Genomic DNA, 19,302 nt, shown 5'->3' on the forward strand with positions numbered 1-19,302 from the left:
TGTTTTAAATTTTATTTAGTTGGAAATGTATGGTATCTAACATACTAAAATGCTGCTTGATAACCACTACACCATAAAAAATCCATTTTGGCACGAACAAACTGTTTTGAAAACATTGTGTCCTTATTGTATTTTCTGTTACTTTGTTCTGGATTTTGCATGTTTTACAACGCTTATGCAATAAGGGCTAATTCAGTAAAATTTGGTGAAAAAATGAAATACCTATGCTTATTACTCGCATACTCTCGGTACAAATTATTTTTTAAGTTTCCATGCGTTTTTCTGGTTTTCATCAATTTTCACAAAATTTTCATGATTTCAATTTACAAAAATCATAACTTCTAAAGTGAACGTTACGCAAATGGTTTTAAAGGTTATAATCGTGTGTCAAATATAAACAAAGAAATTTCTCTAGATTTAGTGCTAGTCGTTGGTCACTACTCACTACCGTTTGTCATTTTTTGAGCATTTGGGCGCCGTGTTTTTATTTTAGGAAATATCTCTCTTGTCATGACTTCTTTATTAAAATTACCCACAGTTCTGGCTAAAAATGCTTCTGCATTGGTAAGTTTAATTACGAAAATAACTTTACCTTTCATCATTTTATAATTAATCAAAGGTGTACTTGTAATTTCGTATTATATAACACAGGATTATTACGACTTCTAATCATTTTTTTAAACAATATGTTTCAATAATACATAATTAAAACCATTGTATATATTTTTGGTGCTAGCCCTACGTTTTCTAATATCTAATCCCGTAATGATTTCGTAGTTGTAAACATTTGAAATATTGTATGAAATCACATTTTTTATAAGTTATATTTTTTGTTGGCGTCGAAACAAGGTGGTTCGTACCAAAACGATTGAACTTGCGATTTTAATCGCAATGACACCAATTATTGCACCTCTAAAATTGAAAGTTCTTAAATGTTTCAGGCCAGACCACTGAGTGCTTCTAGAAGGGCCCATTCGAAAGGAGCTATATCGAATGCTTACCAAGTAATTGATCACGAGTTCGATGCTGTTGTGGTTGGTGCAGGAGGTTCGGGGCTGCGAGCCGCCTTCGGTCTTGTACAGACTGGATTTAAGACGGCTCTCATCACTAAACTGTTTCCTACGAGATCCCACACGGTCGCTGCTCAAGGAGGCATTAATGCTGCCCTGGGTAAGTAAAATGCCCCACTAAATTAACATTTTCATAATCATAATACTTGGTCAAAAGCTATTCATCTAAGAAAAAAAAAAAAACGATTCAAGGTGTGTTTTCTTACATTAATTGTTAATTTATAACCTCTTATTATTTTTATTAACCAATGGACATATCGCCAGACAGTAATATCATGCTCTTCTGATTTTACATTATTTGTGTTTAGGAAAATTAAAATGTTTTCTCTAAAATGTAATTTTTTTATCATTTTGACCCAATAGCTATCATCAATAATGTAGTGATTTAGTTATTATTTATTCGCTCTATATTCATCCCAAACAAATATGTAGAAATGAATGCATGAAATGATGAATGGGAGCTCCTACGCAGTTGGAGGTCGACAGAAGAAAACGATTTCATGCTTTGATGCGTGTTAATATTTATTTAAATGCCTTATAGGCTTTTTCTTGTTATACATATATAAATATAAAGTCAGAAATGTGTTTTACAAAAAAGTAGCAAATAAAAACGATTTAAGAAAAATAAAAAAAACGTATTTACACATTCGTAAAAAATATATGGGTATGCATATTTTTCAGTGGAGAGAACGAAAGTGCATTTTTTCCCATCAATTAAATTAAAAGAATCTTTAAATTAGAATAAGTTATAAAAATAATAATTCAAAATACCGATATAAGTTAGGAAAAGGTATACAATTTAAATCAACATAGTAGTATTTAGGTATTTAAATTTGAAGATTATGAATTGATACACTGCCTTTTAAAATTCAAAAGTGTTACATTAAATATATCTATATCATTTGCCATTATATAAATTCTCCTTATTTGCGAGTGTGCACTATAGTTTGTTGTATATACATTTACATAGAAGAGTTTATTAAATAGGGTAACTCGGGCAGGCACTCGCAAGTTTGTAATAGTTGCAAACAGTTATGAACAAAAATAACGAATCATTTAGTTTTCTTTTATTCTTCAATGTTGGTACATTTAAATATTTATTTAAGTATGTTTAATTAATATGTTCAACTGGAATACCTAATTTAAAATCGATGAAATGTTAAAATGTATATTGAACTCTTTCGATATTATTTATATACACTTAATAATATGGTGACCATATAACGGAGTCAAAATCTTTGATTGTTCGCAACAGGGATCCCAGAGTTTTCATGTTTTTATTTGTTATGCTCTGTATTTGTTTCATGAAGTTTAATTTTTCATCAAACATAATACCAAGATCAGTCATTTTGGTCACGCACTCAACTATTACATGTCGTATAAACAGAGTAATGGAAAGGGTAACTGCGTATACGTTTTACTTAAATCACTGAGCACTGAACTGGACTACATGTTGGAATTTGCTGTGGCTGTCCGAACTGTAACTGAGTCTCTCATCACTTATGTATTGTCCAGTGTTCATTTTATTTCTTGATGAGATTTTGAGGTCGTGTACTAATAGTCTTAGGGTATTTTCACAAGTCGGGAATAACGTCAAAAATACAGTATAAATTAAAATAAATTAAATGTATTCAAAACATGTTTTCATTTATAATTTTCGGGTTTTAAAATGAGCATATACAAACAGCTCACAGTTGTCACGTCATTTGGATGTCACACGTTATGACCACCGAATGCGCTTCTAATAAACATTGCATGCAAGTTTGGCGCTAAAACGTTATTTGTGCCGTTTTTTCCACAGGGCGTGAAATGTCTCATTTTCGGGTGATTCAAAATATGCATATTTGTACCCTTGTAGAAAATTAAAAAAAATATTGATGCTGTTACCATTGTTATTTTTTGCTTATTTAAAAATACAAATAATAAATAACTTGAAGAGACCCTATTCCGTAGCTGTCAGCGATTGTATCTATATGGCTGATATCCGTGCATGTCAGCACTAATTTTTCATCCGTGCATGTCAGCACTAATTTTTCATCAGTAATGAGGAAGTTCAGTGGTTTTAAAAAAATAAATATTTGTTAATAGACTGTTAAACTAAGTCAAAAATTTTTTTTTTAATTTTTATATATCATATTATCGGCGCTACGATTTTTCAAAGTTTTGTATTTCTGAAATAACTCCGCCTGTAACGTCGGAGGTTCATTTCCGCTTATTCTCATTCAGTTCTTCCTATTGGTCCAGAAGCGACAAGCAGACCGGAAATCTTCCATAGCTCTCAGATCATAGGTTGATTCACATGAACCAGTGACGTCATTTAAAGTAGTGCGTTTTTATCAAAATATTTTTTATTATTTTTTCTGTACATTTTCAAGAAACTTTGTGCTACAATTTAATGTTCTAATTTTTACCCCGCGTAAGAACACATTTTTTGTATCCAATTTCCCGTGGGGCTGAAGTTCCTCATTAAGGTGTTTTGGTAACCGATTGTTTCACACAGTAAATGTGTGATTCCGTTTCTGCACTGCCCTTAATATGATTGTAAGTCAGCTGACACTGAGAATTGATTTCCGGGTGACTCCTACAAATATTGACATAGTCCGCCCTGTAATTCCTCTACCTGTTTCAGGATATTCATTATAGATAATTCACAATGATCTCACATTTAGTCATACTTTCATTTCTTTCAAAAATTATCATGATCGAATGATTTATCAACATTCATCAGCAAATTGCTCTCCTTGCATACATTGTAGAATTGACACATTTATTTATTAATTTTATTTATTCATCAATATACACGGCACGTAGTGCCTTTTACTTTACAAAAAATACATATTGTGTAGAAATTAACACTCCAATAAAAGAGCAAAAAAAGCATAAAAAGTGTATATGTTCATATTATATCACAATGGTTTCTGTAACAGACGCGGCGGATCACTCCTTCGTCCGTAGCAATCGCGCCCGTCACAAGAACTGTATTTCTATAGGCGCTGGTGTCAAACGCAGAGTGGCCGGGCGTAGGCGGGCCTCGGCCGACGAACGATAAGCTCCGGGGGAGGTATCGCTGCCTAGAGATCCCTTGCGGGGTCGCTAGCGAGTAGCGCTGGCGGCCGCAATCCTGAGTCAGGCAACCGGGTTGTAAGGCCGGTATCTCTCCGTCGGCGGGAACGGCGGGGTGTGTTCCGGGGAAGTAGCCAAGGGTCCAAATTATCCGGGGTCCAAAATCCAGTCCAAAGAGTATCCGAGTTCCAAGTCCAGGGGGTAGCGGTGTTCGAATACAGGTGGCGATGAGGTCCGGTTTGAAGCGAGGCAGGGAGACGAGGTGGAGAGTAAAAAGTCTTAGTAGTGTGACGAGATGACTGATTTAATTTTTCCCCGGCGGGGCTATATATACAACATATTTCGCCGTGCGGCGGCGGGGCTAGGCCAATAGCGGGCGGTACTAGGTTGACCAATCACGCGGCGAGAGAGATAGCGAGCACATTCGCCGGCTCTATCGGTCTCTCTCGCGCCACGTATAAGGTCCCCACCCTCCCGCTACCCGGCCGCAGTTCCCCGCCGACCGCGCGGCGATCAACACTCATACAGAATAATCAAAAAATATATCCTAGGCATACAAATATTTTTATGAATTCTAATCTATATGGGCTTCAGTATGGCTATGACCACCCCCGAAAGTGACAAATACTGGTCTTTATTGAGGACACTTTCTACATATCAAAACACAAAACATCTATCCCAAATCAATTATAAATATTCTGGGATCACATTTGTCTCAGTAAATCTTTCACACAATAGTTTCTTCAGCCAAGATAAAATAAACAAAACGTGTGTTCATGCGTATGGCAGTCTGAGCCCTCGTCGGGGCTCGAATGTTAACGTGAAAATGAATCTTGACTGAGTGAAACGCTGCATTGGTGGATGTGTTAATTTTTTGTATTGTATTATTACAATTTACCTCCATTTCCTTGTTTTAGGTAATATGGAACCAGACAACTGGCTTTGGCATATGTACGACACTGTGAAAGGGTCAGATTGGCTCGGAGATCAGGTACGAAACACATAAGAGTTTAGTGAAACACAGTTTTAACTTAAATCAGTTGTGTTTTATAATCTAAGTAAAATACTACTCTAAAATTAAGCAATTTATTTTGTTTTTTTAAATATCGAAAATTATTTTCACTTTGTGGTATATTTTACACTTTTTGTTTATAAATTTCTATAATCCACTGTAATTAAGAGTTGTACATTGACTGGTTACTTCATAATCAAGACTTTTTTATTTTTTTATTTTATATACGCCTCCACTCGTTATAATCAAGACTTATTTATTTTGTTTTATTTTATTTTTATACCACAAGCAGGAGTTATGAATTACAGCACAGAAAACCCGGGATTGAGAAAAATCACATTTCATTTTTGTGTTGTCACCGGGAATTGAACTCAGAACCTTCCCTGCGTGAGTCAAGCCATTATTCCACAGAAGCCGCCAACTTAAGCTAACTTTAAGAGAATAACACATTTAACTATCATAAAAGTTGTTTACCTAATAAAATAAATAAAAGTGTAATTTTTTTTATTTTTTTTTTTTATTTGTTTATTTTTCCATACACATATTATTTACAAAGAGATATGATTACAAAAATACATCTTAAAATTAAGCTATAACATGAATTGGAATAAATGCCCACAAAGACTTCAGCGTCTGAGCGTGGGCTATTCCTTTTTTAATTATTAAAAAGTTAATAGCATATATGTATGGGCTATTCATTTTTTAATTATTAAAAAGTTAATAGCATATATGTATGGTATGACATGAACATGAAAAAAAAGAAAAGAAAAGAAAAACTAAATTAACATATGCTGATATTACGAAAACATGATTTATTTGCAGAATGCATTTATTTTAAATTTTAATAATTTTTTTAAAGAATGTGTCTATCTGTTCCTTCCATGCTGATCCAAGACCTCAAACCTACTTTAAAATGTAGCAGTGATTTGATGTTTTGTAGTTCCTTGGTTAGAAAATTGAAGGATCTTGGACCAACGTGTGAGGAGTATGTCTATTTTAAGAAGTATGGATGTTCAAACAAGGCGGGATGGTGAATTTCATACAGTGTGTAAAGGGAGCTTTTACACCAGTTAAAATGAAAGGTCTTAAACCCTATTAATGTGTAGAGTTCTTTTCTTAAAAATGTTTTCTGTCTATCCATTAAAGAAAATCTAACTTGTAATGTTTTAGGATGCTATTCACTACATGACAAGAGAGGCCCCTATGGCTGTAATTGAACTGGAGAATTACGGGGTACCCTTCTCTAGAACAACGGACGGGAAGATTTATCAGAGAGCTTTTGGAGGGCAATCTCTCAACTTTGGAAAAGGGGGCCAAGCACACAGGTGCTGCGCTGTCGCAGACAGGTAAATTATATTCCTTGCATTTAATTTCATATGTATTTATTACCAAAAATACATTTATTTATGTTTGTTGTTTATTTATTACTCTGGTCAGTTTTATCAAGTCTCCTTGTAACAAACATAGCTCAGCCCATTCCAAGGTGGAGATTTTTTGGAGATATTTACACATATTTGTTTTGCATCTTTCAAATATAAAATAATAATATATGCCAAGTTGCCCTTCGTCGTAATGTCAATATACTCAGTTAACCTTTTCTTTATTTACAGTAATAATATATTCTAGACATGTTTTGATTGTGATCTTTATCCTTAAAATTAAATAATTTTGTATTGTAACTGGAATATTGATTGGTACCAATGTCCTCATTTTACATTAACTCTTAATTGGTCAAATCCCTTCCAAGTTCTCAGACTGAGATGGAACAAGGTTTGAGTGGTCACTTTGCGTACTGTAAAGTCAGTTCAGTCGGCCTCGTGGTGTAATGGTCAGAGCATGCAAGAAGTCTTAGGTTTGATTCCCGACATGGTTGATATGAAATATTATTTAAAAGGGTGTTTTTACACTACAATATTTCATAGTCCCTAGACTGGTACCTTAAGCTTAAGACTGATCACCTTACCTTTATGTAACAAAAATGATCAAGATACGCTGCGATAGGTGTACCAATGCAGTGCCCTATGCACCATTAGGTGGGGAAAGGAAATGATGATGATTACGTACTGTAATATTCACCATTATACCTATGTTAAAACATCCATCTTTCTTTGATTCTTCCGCATACATAAAATTACTGTTTTTTATATTGTATTTATTTATATTTTTTTTCATATAAACACCTAAATGGCTTTTTTTAACTCCCACTCATTTGAGTGATTTTAGAAATGTCTTTTTTTATAAATATTATTTATGAATCTTATCATTTTTCTGTTAGTTGATTCGTTCATTTACCATGCTTAAAGTCTCAGGTTCGATTCCCGGCAAGGTCGACTAGCGATATTTGTTTGAAAAAAATAAAATTGCGGTTTATGGAAATTTAAATTTGAAAAAAGTATCTCTAATTTTGACAAAAAAAAAAATTCTGAGCAAAACCCCCGTTTTTAAAAATATTTTTTGGATATTTGGAGGAAGTGCTTTTACTGAAACATTTCACTCCGATTAGCACCTGAAGTGTAAGACTTCACCTTACCTTAATGTGATCGAGAACCGCATTTGGTGAACCAATGCAGTATTTTATGCACCATCATTGGGCGCAGAAAAGTATATGTTTATGATATACATATATATGTATACAAAATCAGAACAAACACGTTTACCCCACACTAGAATTCTTATTTCTACTCTATCTACGAGTTGTGTGAAGTATTTTACGAGTATGCATGTATTTTTACTATTATAAGGTTTGCTATTAAACTGATAAATTTAATTACTAGTTTTAAACAACATAAAACATTATTTATTTTGTGTAGCCTTAACAGTCGTGTTTATTTCATTATTATTATTTTTTAAATCTACATATTTCAAAATCAATTTGTTTACACTATCTATATAGTTTACATTGCGCTGTGTTGATGAGTGGTTGGTAGGGGTCATACAAATGTTCTACAAGAAAGCCATAGAAATGTTAGTGCATCGCTCGAAGAAATGCCTACAAGTTCATTAAAATTACGATACTAAAACATTTTTCTCATCCATTTTAAAATAGGTCAGGGGTGGAGCATATCAATCAAACCTCGTAGACTCCAGTGTTTCTGTTTTCAAAAACAATTATTTGACTTTAGTGAAAATGTTAATTATAAATTGAAATATGTATTTGCAAGTTTACAAGATAAATTTTTTATTTGTTAATAAAATGAAATAATTTAAACGGTTTTTATCTAATTATAATAATTATTATGTTATATTGTATAATAAAATCAAACTTGTAACAATATTAACTTTAAAATTTTAGTGTTACTATTTTTTAAATAAAACTAGGTTAATCAACAATGTTTTGGGTATGTCCAAATGTTTGTAGACAGGCTGGATTTCATCCCTAGGGATTTATTTAGACCTAAATTTGTTTTTTTTTAAAAAGGAATAACCCGCTCAGCCTCTATTCTAGAGGCTTGTCAGCAGGTGGGAAAGAAAGGATATGAAAGTAAGTTATGAATAATACATCACAACACCCAGACAAATTGAGATAAAATCGTGGCGAGAATCGAACCCGCGACGCCAGTTTCACAGTTGGCCGTTTAACCAACTGCGCTACGGCACCTGTCAACAGAGTTGCCACAGAGAGGGAAAACATTTTAAGAAATAAAATATGGAAGTCTAGGCATTTACAGGGCTTATGACCTGTCATTGGCTGGTTTAAGGAGCCACTTTTCACACTGCGTAACATTCACTATTCTGCCTATATTATTTTATTTCATTTTTCAAAATGTTTTCGCTCTCTGTTGCAACAAATTTAGATAAAAACTAGGTGGTTTTGACTAGAAATCAAATAGCAAATAAAATCGCCTAAATTGTTTTTGAAGAGCCAATATGTAATACTTTTCAGAACCGGTCACTCTATGTTGCACACTTTGTATGGTCAGTCCCTCCGATACAACTGTAACTGCTTTATCGAATACTTCGCCCTCGATCTTATTATGGAAGATGGGCAATGCAAGGGGGTCATTGCTATCTGTCTAGAAGATGGAACACTTCACAGGTACGTTTCCATTCTTGTAGTATATGTATTATTTAAATTTTTTTAAATTTAGGGTTATTAAAACAACGACGCCACTGTCATCACTTTTCAACAGCAAACTTCACCTTTATTTTTCAAGTGCTTTCTATTTTCGATACTGCCAATTCCATTGTGTATAGAGGTATTTTTACTTTCTTTTTCAAAAGTGCATGAGGGATTTTGATACTGAAAAATATGCCAAATGAACAATGGATGAACTCTTCCATTAACATGTATCATTCAAACTTGTTAATTATTTAATATGTCCTCTGACTAAAACCAGCTGCATTTTACATATAAATAAATAAAAATATTTTTAGTCAATACTTCCATAGCATCTCTACATGTTCGCAGTGTAATGATCTTGTTTAACATAAAAAAAGAAAGATTTTATATTGATAATTATGTTTAATTATAAGAGTTTGAGACTCAGAATCATTTATTTATGCATGAAGTAGAATGTTTTTTTTTTTAAGTGTGTTTCATTAAAGCCTATAACAATTTGCAGGTTCCAAGCAAAGAACACAGTTCTTGCCACCGGTGGTGCGGGACGAGCTTACTTCTCCTGCACTTCCGCCCACACTTGCACCGGAGATGGCTCTGCCATGATCAGCAGAGCCGGTCTGCAGAATCAGGATATGGAATTCGTTCAGTTCCATCCAACTGGTAAATGTGCTTTTAATTTTTTTCATTTGGATGTCAAAAAAATCTCGTTGCATTGATACTTGACCCTTTTCAAGCAGATGTTCATAATTTTTTTAATGTATTACATTTTTTCCCTGTTTTCAAGGTAGGCGTAATATACATACGTATATATGAATTGTGTCCAGTAAATACGCAAACTAGGGTCATAAAAACTTTATTTTACAAAATTTCATCTACATTAATTTTGTCTCCTTCAATATACTCTCCAGTCTTCACTAGGCACTTGTCCCATCTTCTTTTCCACTGTTCAGTTCACCCCTAAAAGTCCTCGGCAGTTAGACTTTTTAGTTTCCTCGTCATTTCTTGTTTTATTGTTTCCATATCCTCCCAGTGGTGTCCCCTCATCAGTATTTTGCATTTTGGTAAAATGAAAAATTCAAAGGGGGCGAGATCTGGCGAATAAGGAGAATGTTCAAGGATAGTGATTGAATTTTTCCTCAAAATTACATCCTGGACGTCTGCTGCTGACTGTTCATCGACAGAATGTTAGAATTAAAAGCGACTTGACCTGACTTGGGAGGATGCACAGGAGCTGATAGAGAGGCCCAGGACACCATATGCTTCAACTGAGGAGCGGACATGGAATGATGATGTTGGTTGATGAGGCTGTTAATTATTGATTTTATTAAACTTTCTAGAATTGGTTTTCTATGGATTTTTTTTACTCGCACGTAAATGTTTTTTGTCTGAATATTTGATTTAATATGTAATGTGAATAGGGTGGGAATAACTTTGTTTAAAAACAGTAAATTCTAAAAGATTTTATTTTTACTCGATTTCAGGTATCTATGGAGCCGGTTGCCTCATCACTGAAGGTTGTCGCGGAGAAGGCGGATATTTAGTAAATGCCGAGGGAGAGAGGTTTATGGAACGTTATGCTCCCGTTGCTAAGGATCTGGCCTCCAGGGATGTAGTATCCAGAGCTATGACTGTGGAAATCAAAGAAGGTAGAAATACTTCGTTATGTGTACAGAAATGCTTAGCAACAAATTTAAAAAGCACGTTTTTAAACGTGCGTTTGAAATGCTTAAAAAATAAACTGTTTATTTCATACATTTGAGTCGTTCTTGTGGCTAGTTTTGAGGACTCACAAATTAGAAGTCCTAGCTTCAAACCCGGCTATACTAAACCTCAATTTCTATTTTCTAAATGTGTGTTATTTACTACTCGTTGAATATGAACTAAAAATACAAATTTTGATATGTATGTGACAATATCTTTGAGATTATAAAAATATTGTCACATAATTTTAAAAATGCCACTTCCTTTTAACATGTTTGCTGACACTTTTTTCTCATAGGATCTACTTCATTTGGACAAAATCATAACTTTCTAATGTTTTCACTCCGATTGTACCGTAGTTAATGATTTGAAGTAAATCTTATTTGACTAACATACTGGAATTATGGGCTTCTAGTCTCGACTTGAATTTGAGTCTCGAGACTAAGACGAGACATAGCTCGAAATTTTGAAACTTTTCAATACTAATATATTTAAAAAAATAGTGCATGTTGTAAATAAATCATATCATAGCATACTTTTAATTAAAATGAATTGAAAACATACAAAACTGGTGATATCCCTTTATCACTAAATATAGGTCGCAATAGCCTAACTAAAATAACAAAACAGAAAAATCTTCTTAAATTAACAACTACTAAAAGGTGAAGTCGGCTAGGGACCAGCAGCCATCATGCGTTAGACAGCTAAGAGAAAATATGTACAGCTTTAGCATACATTCGAACAGTGCCAAACCGATTCAGCCTCAGTCTAATTTAAAAATGGCAGTTTTGACCTGGCGAGTGTGTTTTTTGCTTTAGATTCTTAGTGTTGCCTGCACTAAGGTTATAAAATTATACGTTATATATATACGTGCTAGCAGTGCGTTCTCTACCCCCTAGAAAGCGTTTATAATCTTACCGCTTGTCTCCAAATCTTGACACTAGCATCTCGAGAGCCTCGATATTGATATGAGATTTTCAATTTCGAGACTCGAAATTTTGAGTCTTAAAGCCCACCTGGCATACTTTTGTTGCTGATAGTTATTTTTTATAGGAACACAATATCTCCTCCTACCATATAATTACTTCAGTTTCACATAGGTTATTTTCCACTATCAATGTCTTTTGGACTGTCGGCCAAAGCCGTAATTTCCAAAATGAAACACGATTTTGACAGCACTATAGTCAGCATAACCGCGAATGTGTTAAATAATGATTTTTCGACAACTTTTTTCCTCGTATGTGACGTCACTGATAGGTTAAACAAAAAAAAATGAAGGTCGGGACAACCCGATACAATCTAATCATTATTTATTAGTTTAAAATCAATAGCAATAGTAAAATTTCTGAAAAGTAGGAAAAAGATTATATTTTTAGAATTTTCACTATTACTTACGATTTTTGACTATTATTAATGATCAAACTATTGAGTGTTAGTGAGTAGTACTAAACAGTATCCAACTGTTTAACTCAGCGAAGAAGTTCTAACTTCAAACTAAGCCAATATTTTTTTATTTGTATGTATCGTATTATCATCGTATCGATTTCTAAATTTTTTGTAATTATTCGATTACTTCGCTCAAGACGTCATTAGTTCTCTTCGGTGAGTTGTGCTGATTGGTGGGTTGGCTTCCCGAAAACCAGAAATCTATCACAACACTCTATCACTGGTTGATTTAGAAGAACTTGTGATCTCATTTAAAGTACTTCATGTTTATTAATTCATCATAAATTTTAGAGAAACTTCGCCCTACAATTTAATGCTCTAATTTTTACCATGTGTAAGAAAACATTTTTGATATTCGATTTCCCGAAGCACTGAACTTCTTCATAAGTAAATTATTGTATCAATCCGACAATGTTATTATTTTTTAATGTCTGAGAAAACATTTTAAAGTTCAGTTCCCGTTAGTGCTAATCATAATGAATTAAATTTGTATTTTAAAGGGCGCGGGTGCGGTCCCCAGAAGGATCACGTATACCTCCAACTTCATCACCTCCCTGCGGAGCAGCTGCACGCTCGGCTGCCGGGAATATCGGAGACGGCCATGATCTTCGCAGGAGTGGATGTAAATCGCGACCCCATACCTGTCCTTCCCACAGTACACTATAACATGGGAGGAATACCGACCAACTACAAGGGTCAGGTAAATTAATTCATCGCATATGAATTATTATTAATTATGTAATACATTTACGTCACTACCACCAGCGACTCTGACCAAAAATAGTAGCCATGAATTTCGTTATAAAAATTGTAAAAATATTTTAAAACTCATATTATTATAATAGTTTGTATATAAATCTAACTACCTGATATTTATTTATTTATTTTTACATAAACGACATAAATTTCCTTTAACATATATTGAACATAAATATGATTGAATATGGAAACAGAGTGCCCAAGACTGATAAACATGAAAAAATTTGGAAGAGGCCTATATCCAGCAGTGCAGAGAAATGGGCTGATAAGAAGAAGAAGAAACATGTTTCATGTACAATGACTGCATGCACATCGAAACACGAAATCCACCATGGTTGCTGTGTGAAATAGAACCAGAATCCCGGACAAGTGTTTTTGCCTCGATGTTAATGTAAGAATACTTAATTAGCGTAATTTCTATATTTGTCTGTTATCTCTCTCTCTAGGTGGTGGAGCACAAGTCCACGGACAAGGTAGTCCCCGGACTGTACGCGTGCGGAGAGGCGGCCTGCACATCGGTACACGGGGCCAACCGGCTCGGGGCCAACTCCCTGCTGGACTTGGTGGTATTTGGCCGAGCATGCGCCCTCACCATCGCAGAAGAGAACAAACCGGGAGACAAAATTGCTCCGATAAAGGAAGTAAGTAAGCTGATCTCAATGGGTTAAAAAATGGACTAGATTTGTTTCGGAAAAGTTAAAGTGCGCCAACAGCCAACTCTTGTTAAAATAGATTTAAGCATATCAGATTTCATCTGCTCGCTTAAAATTAATATAATAATAATAATGTCTCTAAATATATTTTACTTTTAGATTTTAGTCTGATTTTTTTAAACATTCATTCATTTGTATGTCTCAGACTTATTAATATTATCATGTTTACATATTACCAATTATTATTGCAAAAATTTTATGTAGTTTCGAGATATTTACACTGCTAAATTGTAAATATATAGTAACATAAAATTCCCCCAAGTTCTGCATCTGATATTTTAAAATAAAACATTTCCTTTAGAAAATATGTTCCCAATTTGTTTACAAACTTTATTAATGTCTAAATTAAGTAAACTGAAACATTAAATTCTTTTTCATTTATCACTTGAAATTTTATCCCTTCTAATACTTGTCACAGTACAGGTGAAATGCATTAATCTAAAGTTAAAATATATTGTTACAAATAAATTTTAAAAATGTTTTTCTTATCCTAATTGTACAAAATAATTTATTTTCTAATAATCTGACTCATTTGGTAAGCTGATGCAGGAATTACACTTTCTTTGTTGAAGTCAGTGGATATTTAACACAATACGATTTTTATATTGAATAAGTTTAAAAAGAAATACTATATTCAAAATCAGTTTATGCAGTAGAAGCATCGATATTGTATTTAATTGTGAATGTACTATTACTTTTGCTATTCTTATGAATTTGGTCATTTTCTATTTATAGAAAATTAAATTATTAAATATATATATTTATGACAATACTTGTCATTCCAAGCGAGAGACTCGTGCTATTATAGAATTTAAAAAATGAAAACTAGCAATCCAATATACTGGTATATTTGGCAGTGTATTTTATATTAGCTGGATCAAAATTGTATATTATGCGTACCTATATAGGTATTATGTAAATATTAGTAATAAAGCCCAAGTAAACATTTCAAAATTTGAACAGAATGCTGGTGAAGAGAGCGTAGCCAACCTGGACCAGACAAGATACGCCAAAGGCTCCATCAGTACAGCGGATCTGAGACTTAAGATGCAGAAGACAATGCAGGAACATGCAGCTGTGTTCAGGGATGCCCCCACAATGGAAGAAGGTACTTTTTATTTAATCTGACTTAAATCTGCTATTATACAAAAGCAGTTGTTGCATTATTTTTATGAGGAAATTCAATGCTACCCTTAACTGGATGTATAAAAATAACGATACATGCATTTGATTATAGAATCTCCTCTAAAATGTAAAAATAAAAAAACAACAATTTATATGGCTTAAAATTCAACACATCTCAGTCTAGTGTCATTGTTTATCCCTATTTCCACCTATATCAGTTCACCAATTACAGTAAAACGTAAAACAGGGGGGTTTTACGTTTTTCAAAGGAGGAACGTTAAACTGGGAAAAACGCTGAAGTGTGGAAATGAAAAACTGCAGAAAAATTGTAAAAACGATCATAATTGGGGATATCATATTTACCTATGATTTCATCAAAAATATTTTGTGTTTTTTCAATCAATACCACAATGTGTTTTTTTTTATTGTACATATAATTTTATGCAGGTACTTAACCTTAAAAATGCATACAATTATTTTTTCCCTAAATATTGGGAATTTTTGTTTATATGATATCACATTTTTTAGTATGGCACCACAAAATTTCAACTGTCATTTACATAGCGGCAAAACTGTTTTACACTTTTGTGATAACTTTTTAAACAATCTTCTTTTCAAATTTTGTTTATAACTTCAAATATTATTTCTATTGCCAAATTTTTAAACATTCTGCATCGTAATTTATTGATGTTAATAATTTATTCTTCATGCGTCAACCGCGTGTTACGATTTAGTAAAATGTCAAAATTAGACACTTAAACAAAATGGTCATTTACACTGAACCTTCTTTGAATTTAGTTTGAGGTAACAATTTACACATTTTTTTATTTACCTTGGTTTAATTCACCATTTTGGGCAAATGCGGCGGCGCGCGGCTCGGCGTCTTTTGACAGATCGAACGAGTTTCGAAAATTTTTCAACGTAAAACCGGGGTTATGGAAAACGTAAGAAACGTTAATTAGGGAATATTTCAATGATAATGCAGGGGAAAAAATGGGACCTCAACATTTCGGCGTAAAAAATGGGAAAATGTAAAATCGAGGAACGTAAAAATGAGGTTTTACTGTATTATAAAGATGCAGAATAACAACATAATCCAACAAACCAGTCTTTGTTGTGTAAATCAAACTGCCTTATGACGTCTTCATTTTTCGTATTAAATTTCAACCTGAATTTTAAAATTGCGAGTTCAAAAAATTCAAATAGATTTACAAACAGTACTAAAAAACATATAAAATCAAAATTTTATTCTTGCTCTTTTTTTTTTTAAAGTACACAATAAAACTTCTAGACCCCAATATTCAATTTTTACATTATATTTGCTCAGCATTTTATTGGTAGCACATTGATTTCATGTTATTAATTGCCATCGGAGTACAAATTTTGTGCCCAATGCACCAATAAATGTGAAGGATGATTCTTGGTTGTTAAATTTATTTCTTGTAGTTTTTATGACACTCACCTCATAAAATATCATCTTCAGGTTGCAAAAAGATGAAGAGTATCTACTCGGAAATTCACGATGTGAAAGTAACTGACACCTCGCTGATCTGGAACTCCGACCTGATAGAGACCCTGGAGCTGCAGAACCTGCTGATCTGCGCCCGCCAAATCATAGAGGGAGCCTGTGTTAGGAAGGAGAGTCGAGGGGCGCACGCCAGAGATGATTTCAAGCTCAGAAGTGATGAATATGACTACACTAAACCTTTGGAAGGACAGGTAATTTTTTAACTCTTAAAAGACAATATGTTATATAAGTATTTAAAATAAAACATATACCACGTATAATAATCTATTTTCCATAATTTGTAAAATATGAGGATATAATCTAATCTAATCCCGTATTTTTCTATAAGGGCATACAAAATAAATATATAGTTAACAAATAAATCATTTAATGTGGTGTTATTTTCAGACTAAAGTTCCATTTGAAAACCACTGGAGAAAGCACACCGTATCAAATGTGGATATCAAAACTGGTGACATTACCCTCTCTTACCGACCTGTCATAGATGAAACACTCGACCAGAATGAATGCAAGACAGTTCCACCCGTCATCCGATCGTATTAAATTGTTTCTATGTGTGTCAAAAATGAGTAGAAAATAATCAAAATCAAATCTACATCTGATTTTTATGCTGGCAATACCAAATGATAAGTGGTTATGACAAGATTACTACATTTTATTTCAGTATTGCTGTTACAGCGCCTTTAAAGATTGCCTACTCGCTTTCGACGAACAGTACATCACTATTATTTGTTTTCACTCACATTATGTGCTCTTTTGTCATTACAATTCCCACACAACAGTTGCTATTTTCTGCAAAACAATCAGCGTTTTAAACTGTATTCATGCTAAGGAGTTTGCACGTATCGCTGTAAATATTCTAATTTATTTATATTCTTCATGAATTGTACACTATAAATCTAAATTTAGTTTAATTTACTGTTACAAATGTAATGAAGTTTTGTATAAAAATATTTTTTATATTTGCATACCTTTTCATGTTGATTTCTCGATATATCTCATTGTATTTCTTACATTATTTGTTTTAGTTTTTCATTCAACTTTAATACGCATTTCTTGAAGTAAAAACTATGATATAGTTTGATTTAATCAATTTAAATATAAAAAGTAAAACTACAAAATATAAAAAATTAACAGACTCTAAATATGTAGGTGGCGTAGTTGTAGGAAACAACTTGTATTTTTTTTATACGAAACTGCAACCAGTATTAGGAAATACAATTACTTGTCTGGTACTGTATTATTTATATATGTAAGCAGAATGTATATAATATTTTCATTTATCTTTATGTTATTTCAATGTCACTCGCTAATGAAAGAATATGACCGAATTTTTTATTTTTTTTATTTAGTTGTGTGTCTTTTTTTTAGCATTAGATAAAATAATCACATTCTTAATAAGAATCTAAATCAAGTCATTAATAACAGTAATCTCAAGTTACAGGCGCATTTATTTACTCTTATATTTTACAGCATACATAAATATTACAATTCCTACTGTTTTTTTACCAAAAATACCTTTTGCAATGATAATAAAATATTAAGCATTCTATTCCTTGTGTTGTGACATATTCAATGATAATATTGGGTTAGCACTGATTATTTTTAAGCCTTGTTTTATTATTTATTATATAATCAGTATTATGTCAAAATTATTGTACTTAATTATTATAATGAATACTGGGTACATAAAATATAAATTATCACGCACTGCATCAAAAATAATCTAAAATATCCTGAACAAATCTGTCAAAAATAATTGCTTTTGCCTGATACTTTTTCTTCTTGTTTTATGGCTTTTTAACCCCCTGTGATCTAGCCAGTGTTGAGTTTCAAATCCAATCCAATAAAAATGTTTTTATTTACATCTTTTTTAATTTCTGAGGTTCTAGAAAACATAGTTTCTTAGTGTTGAATGTGCATACTGCATAATGTTGGTACACAAGTCACGTTACTCCTGTACCTTCATTAGTTGTAAAGAATGTTTAATTTTAAATAAATTAATAATTTATAAAACTAGTTATTTTACGTTTAATATTTTCCTCCTAAACCTAACGTAATTTGGCCAAGGAAAAGACGGTAGTTGTGATGATACAGGTTTTTTTCAAAATATAGGTCCTATTGCTATTGTGTTCTAAATCCCAAAGACTGCTGCTTCTGTTCACTGCCGACGGTAGCCAGTCTCCGCTCGGCTCCGCCCACTTTCACGTCATGTGACCCACACATTAGTGACATCTAGGTAGAGCGAGTGTCAACTACTTAACTGGTTTGAACAACATGTTTAAAATCACAAAAATTTTCTAGACACGATAAATTGTTGCACTGTTCTGATCTTTAGATCTGAAAATTTTCAGGTTTGTCATGCAAAATGTCTCAAAAATACATTTATACTTTTATTTCTAATATTTTCAGTCCATGGCGCATTCTCCAGTTACACTGCATCCCAAAAAAATATATAAATACTTCAACAAAAATAATATGTAACTTCTGTTTGTGCGCAGTACGTACAAAAATTTGGACTTACATACTTGAAGTATTCTTGATAAAAACTTAGAAAAAAATTTTTAGCGGTGCAATAAAACTGATCATGCATAGCTCAAGTTTGAATGCAAATATCCCGTGATTGAAAAACTGCCCTTCAGATGATCAATTGCAAAAATAGCATATGGAACATTCAAGTTTGTTAGTTAACATTCTTGGTGGAAGCTCGTTTTAATTCATTATAGAAATAAAATAGCATATAAATCTTATGATGATGAACTATATTAAATATGCGAATCAGTGGAAGAATTCTTGTTGGCATTTATGACTCATTCATATGATCT

General features: G+C 32.9%; 1 protein-coding gene across 1 annotated transcript; it reads left to right on the forward strand.

Moving 5' to 3' along the window:
• The first annotated feature begins 446 nt into the window (after positions 1-446).
• SdhA (succinate dehydrogenase, subunit A (flavoprotein)) lies at positions 447-18,342 on the forward strand. Its single transcript, XM_088232158.1, has 12 exons — positions 447-564; positions 942-1,170; positions 5,051-5,124; positions 6,316-6,491; positions 9,029-9,181; positions 9,708-9,865; positions 10,687-10,851; positions 12,853-13,052; positions 13,558-13,752; positions 14,788-14,932; positions 16,433-16,668; positions 16,865-18,342. The coding sequence occupies exons 1-12, from the start codon at positions 511-513 to the stop codon at positions 17,018-17,020; spliced, it is 1,941 nt and encodes a 646-aa protein (XP_088088284.1). The 5' UTR covers positions 447-510; the 3' UTR covers positions 17,021-18,342.
• Positions 18,343-19,302: the final 960 nt, after the last annotated feature.

This window comes from Micrasema longulum, unplaced genomic scaffold (assembly GCF_059751315.1).
Source record: "Micrasema longulum isolate JH-2025_06_02 unplaced genomic scaffold, ASM5975131v1 h1tg000954l, whole genome shotgun sequence".
NCBI lineage: Eukaryota > Metazoa > Arthropoda > Insecta > Trichoptera > Brachycentridae > Micrasema > Micrasema longulum.

What these genes read in the sequence shown, in the direction of transcription:
- SdhA (XM_088232158.1), top strand. Translation starts at nt 511, where the DNA reads ATGACTTCTTTATTAAAATTACCCACAGTTCTGGCTAAAAATGCTTCT. An exon ending in CTAAAAATGCTTCTGCATTG is followed by an intron (nt 565 to 941) that starts GTAAGTTTAATT and finishes TAAATGTTTCAG; the next exon opens with GCCAGACCACTGAGTGCTTC. An exon ending in CAGATTGGCTCGGAGATCAG is followed by an intron (nt 5,125 to 6,315) that starts GTACGAAACACA and finishes GTAATGTTTTAG; the next exon opens with GATGCTATTCACTACATGAC.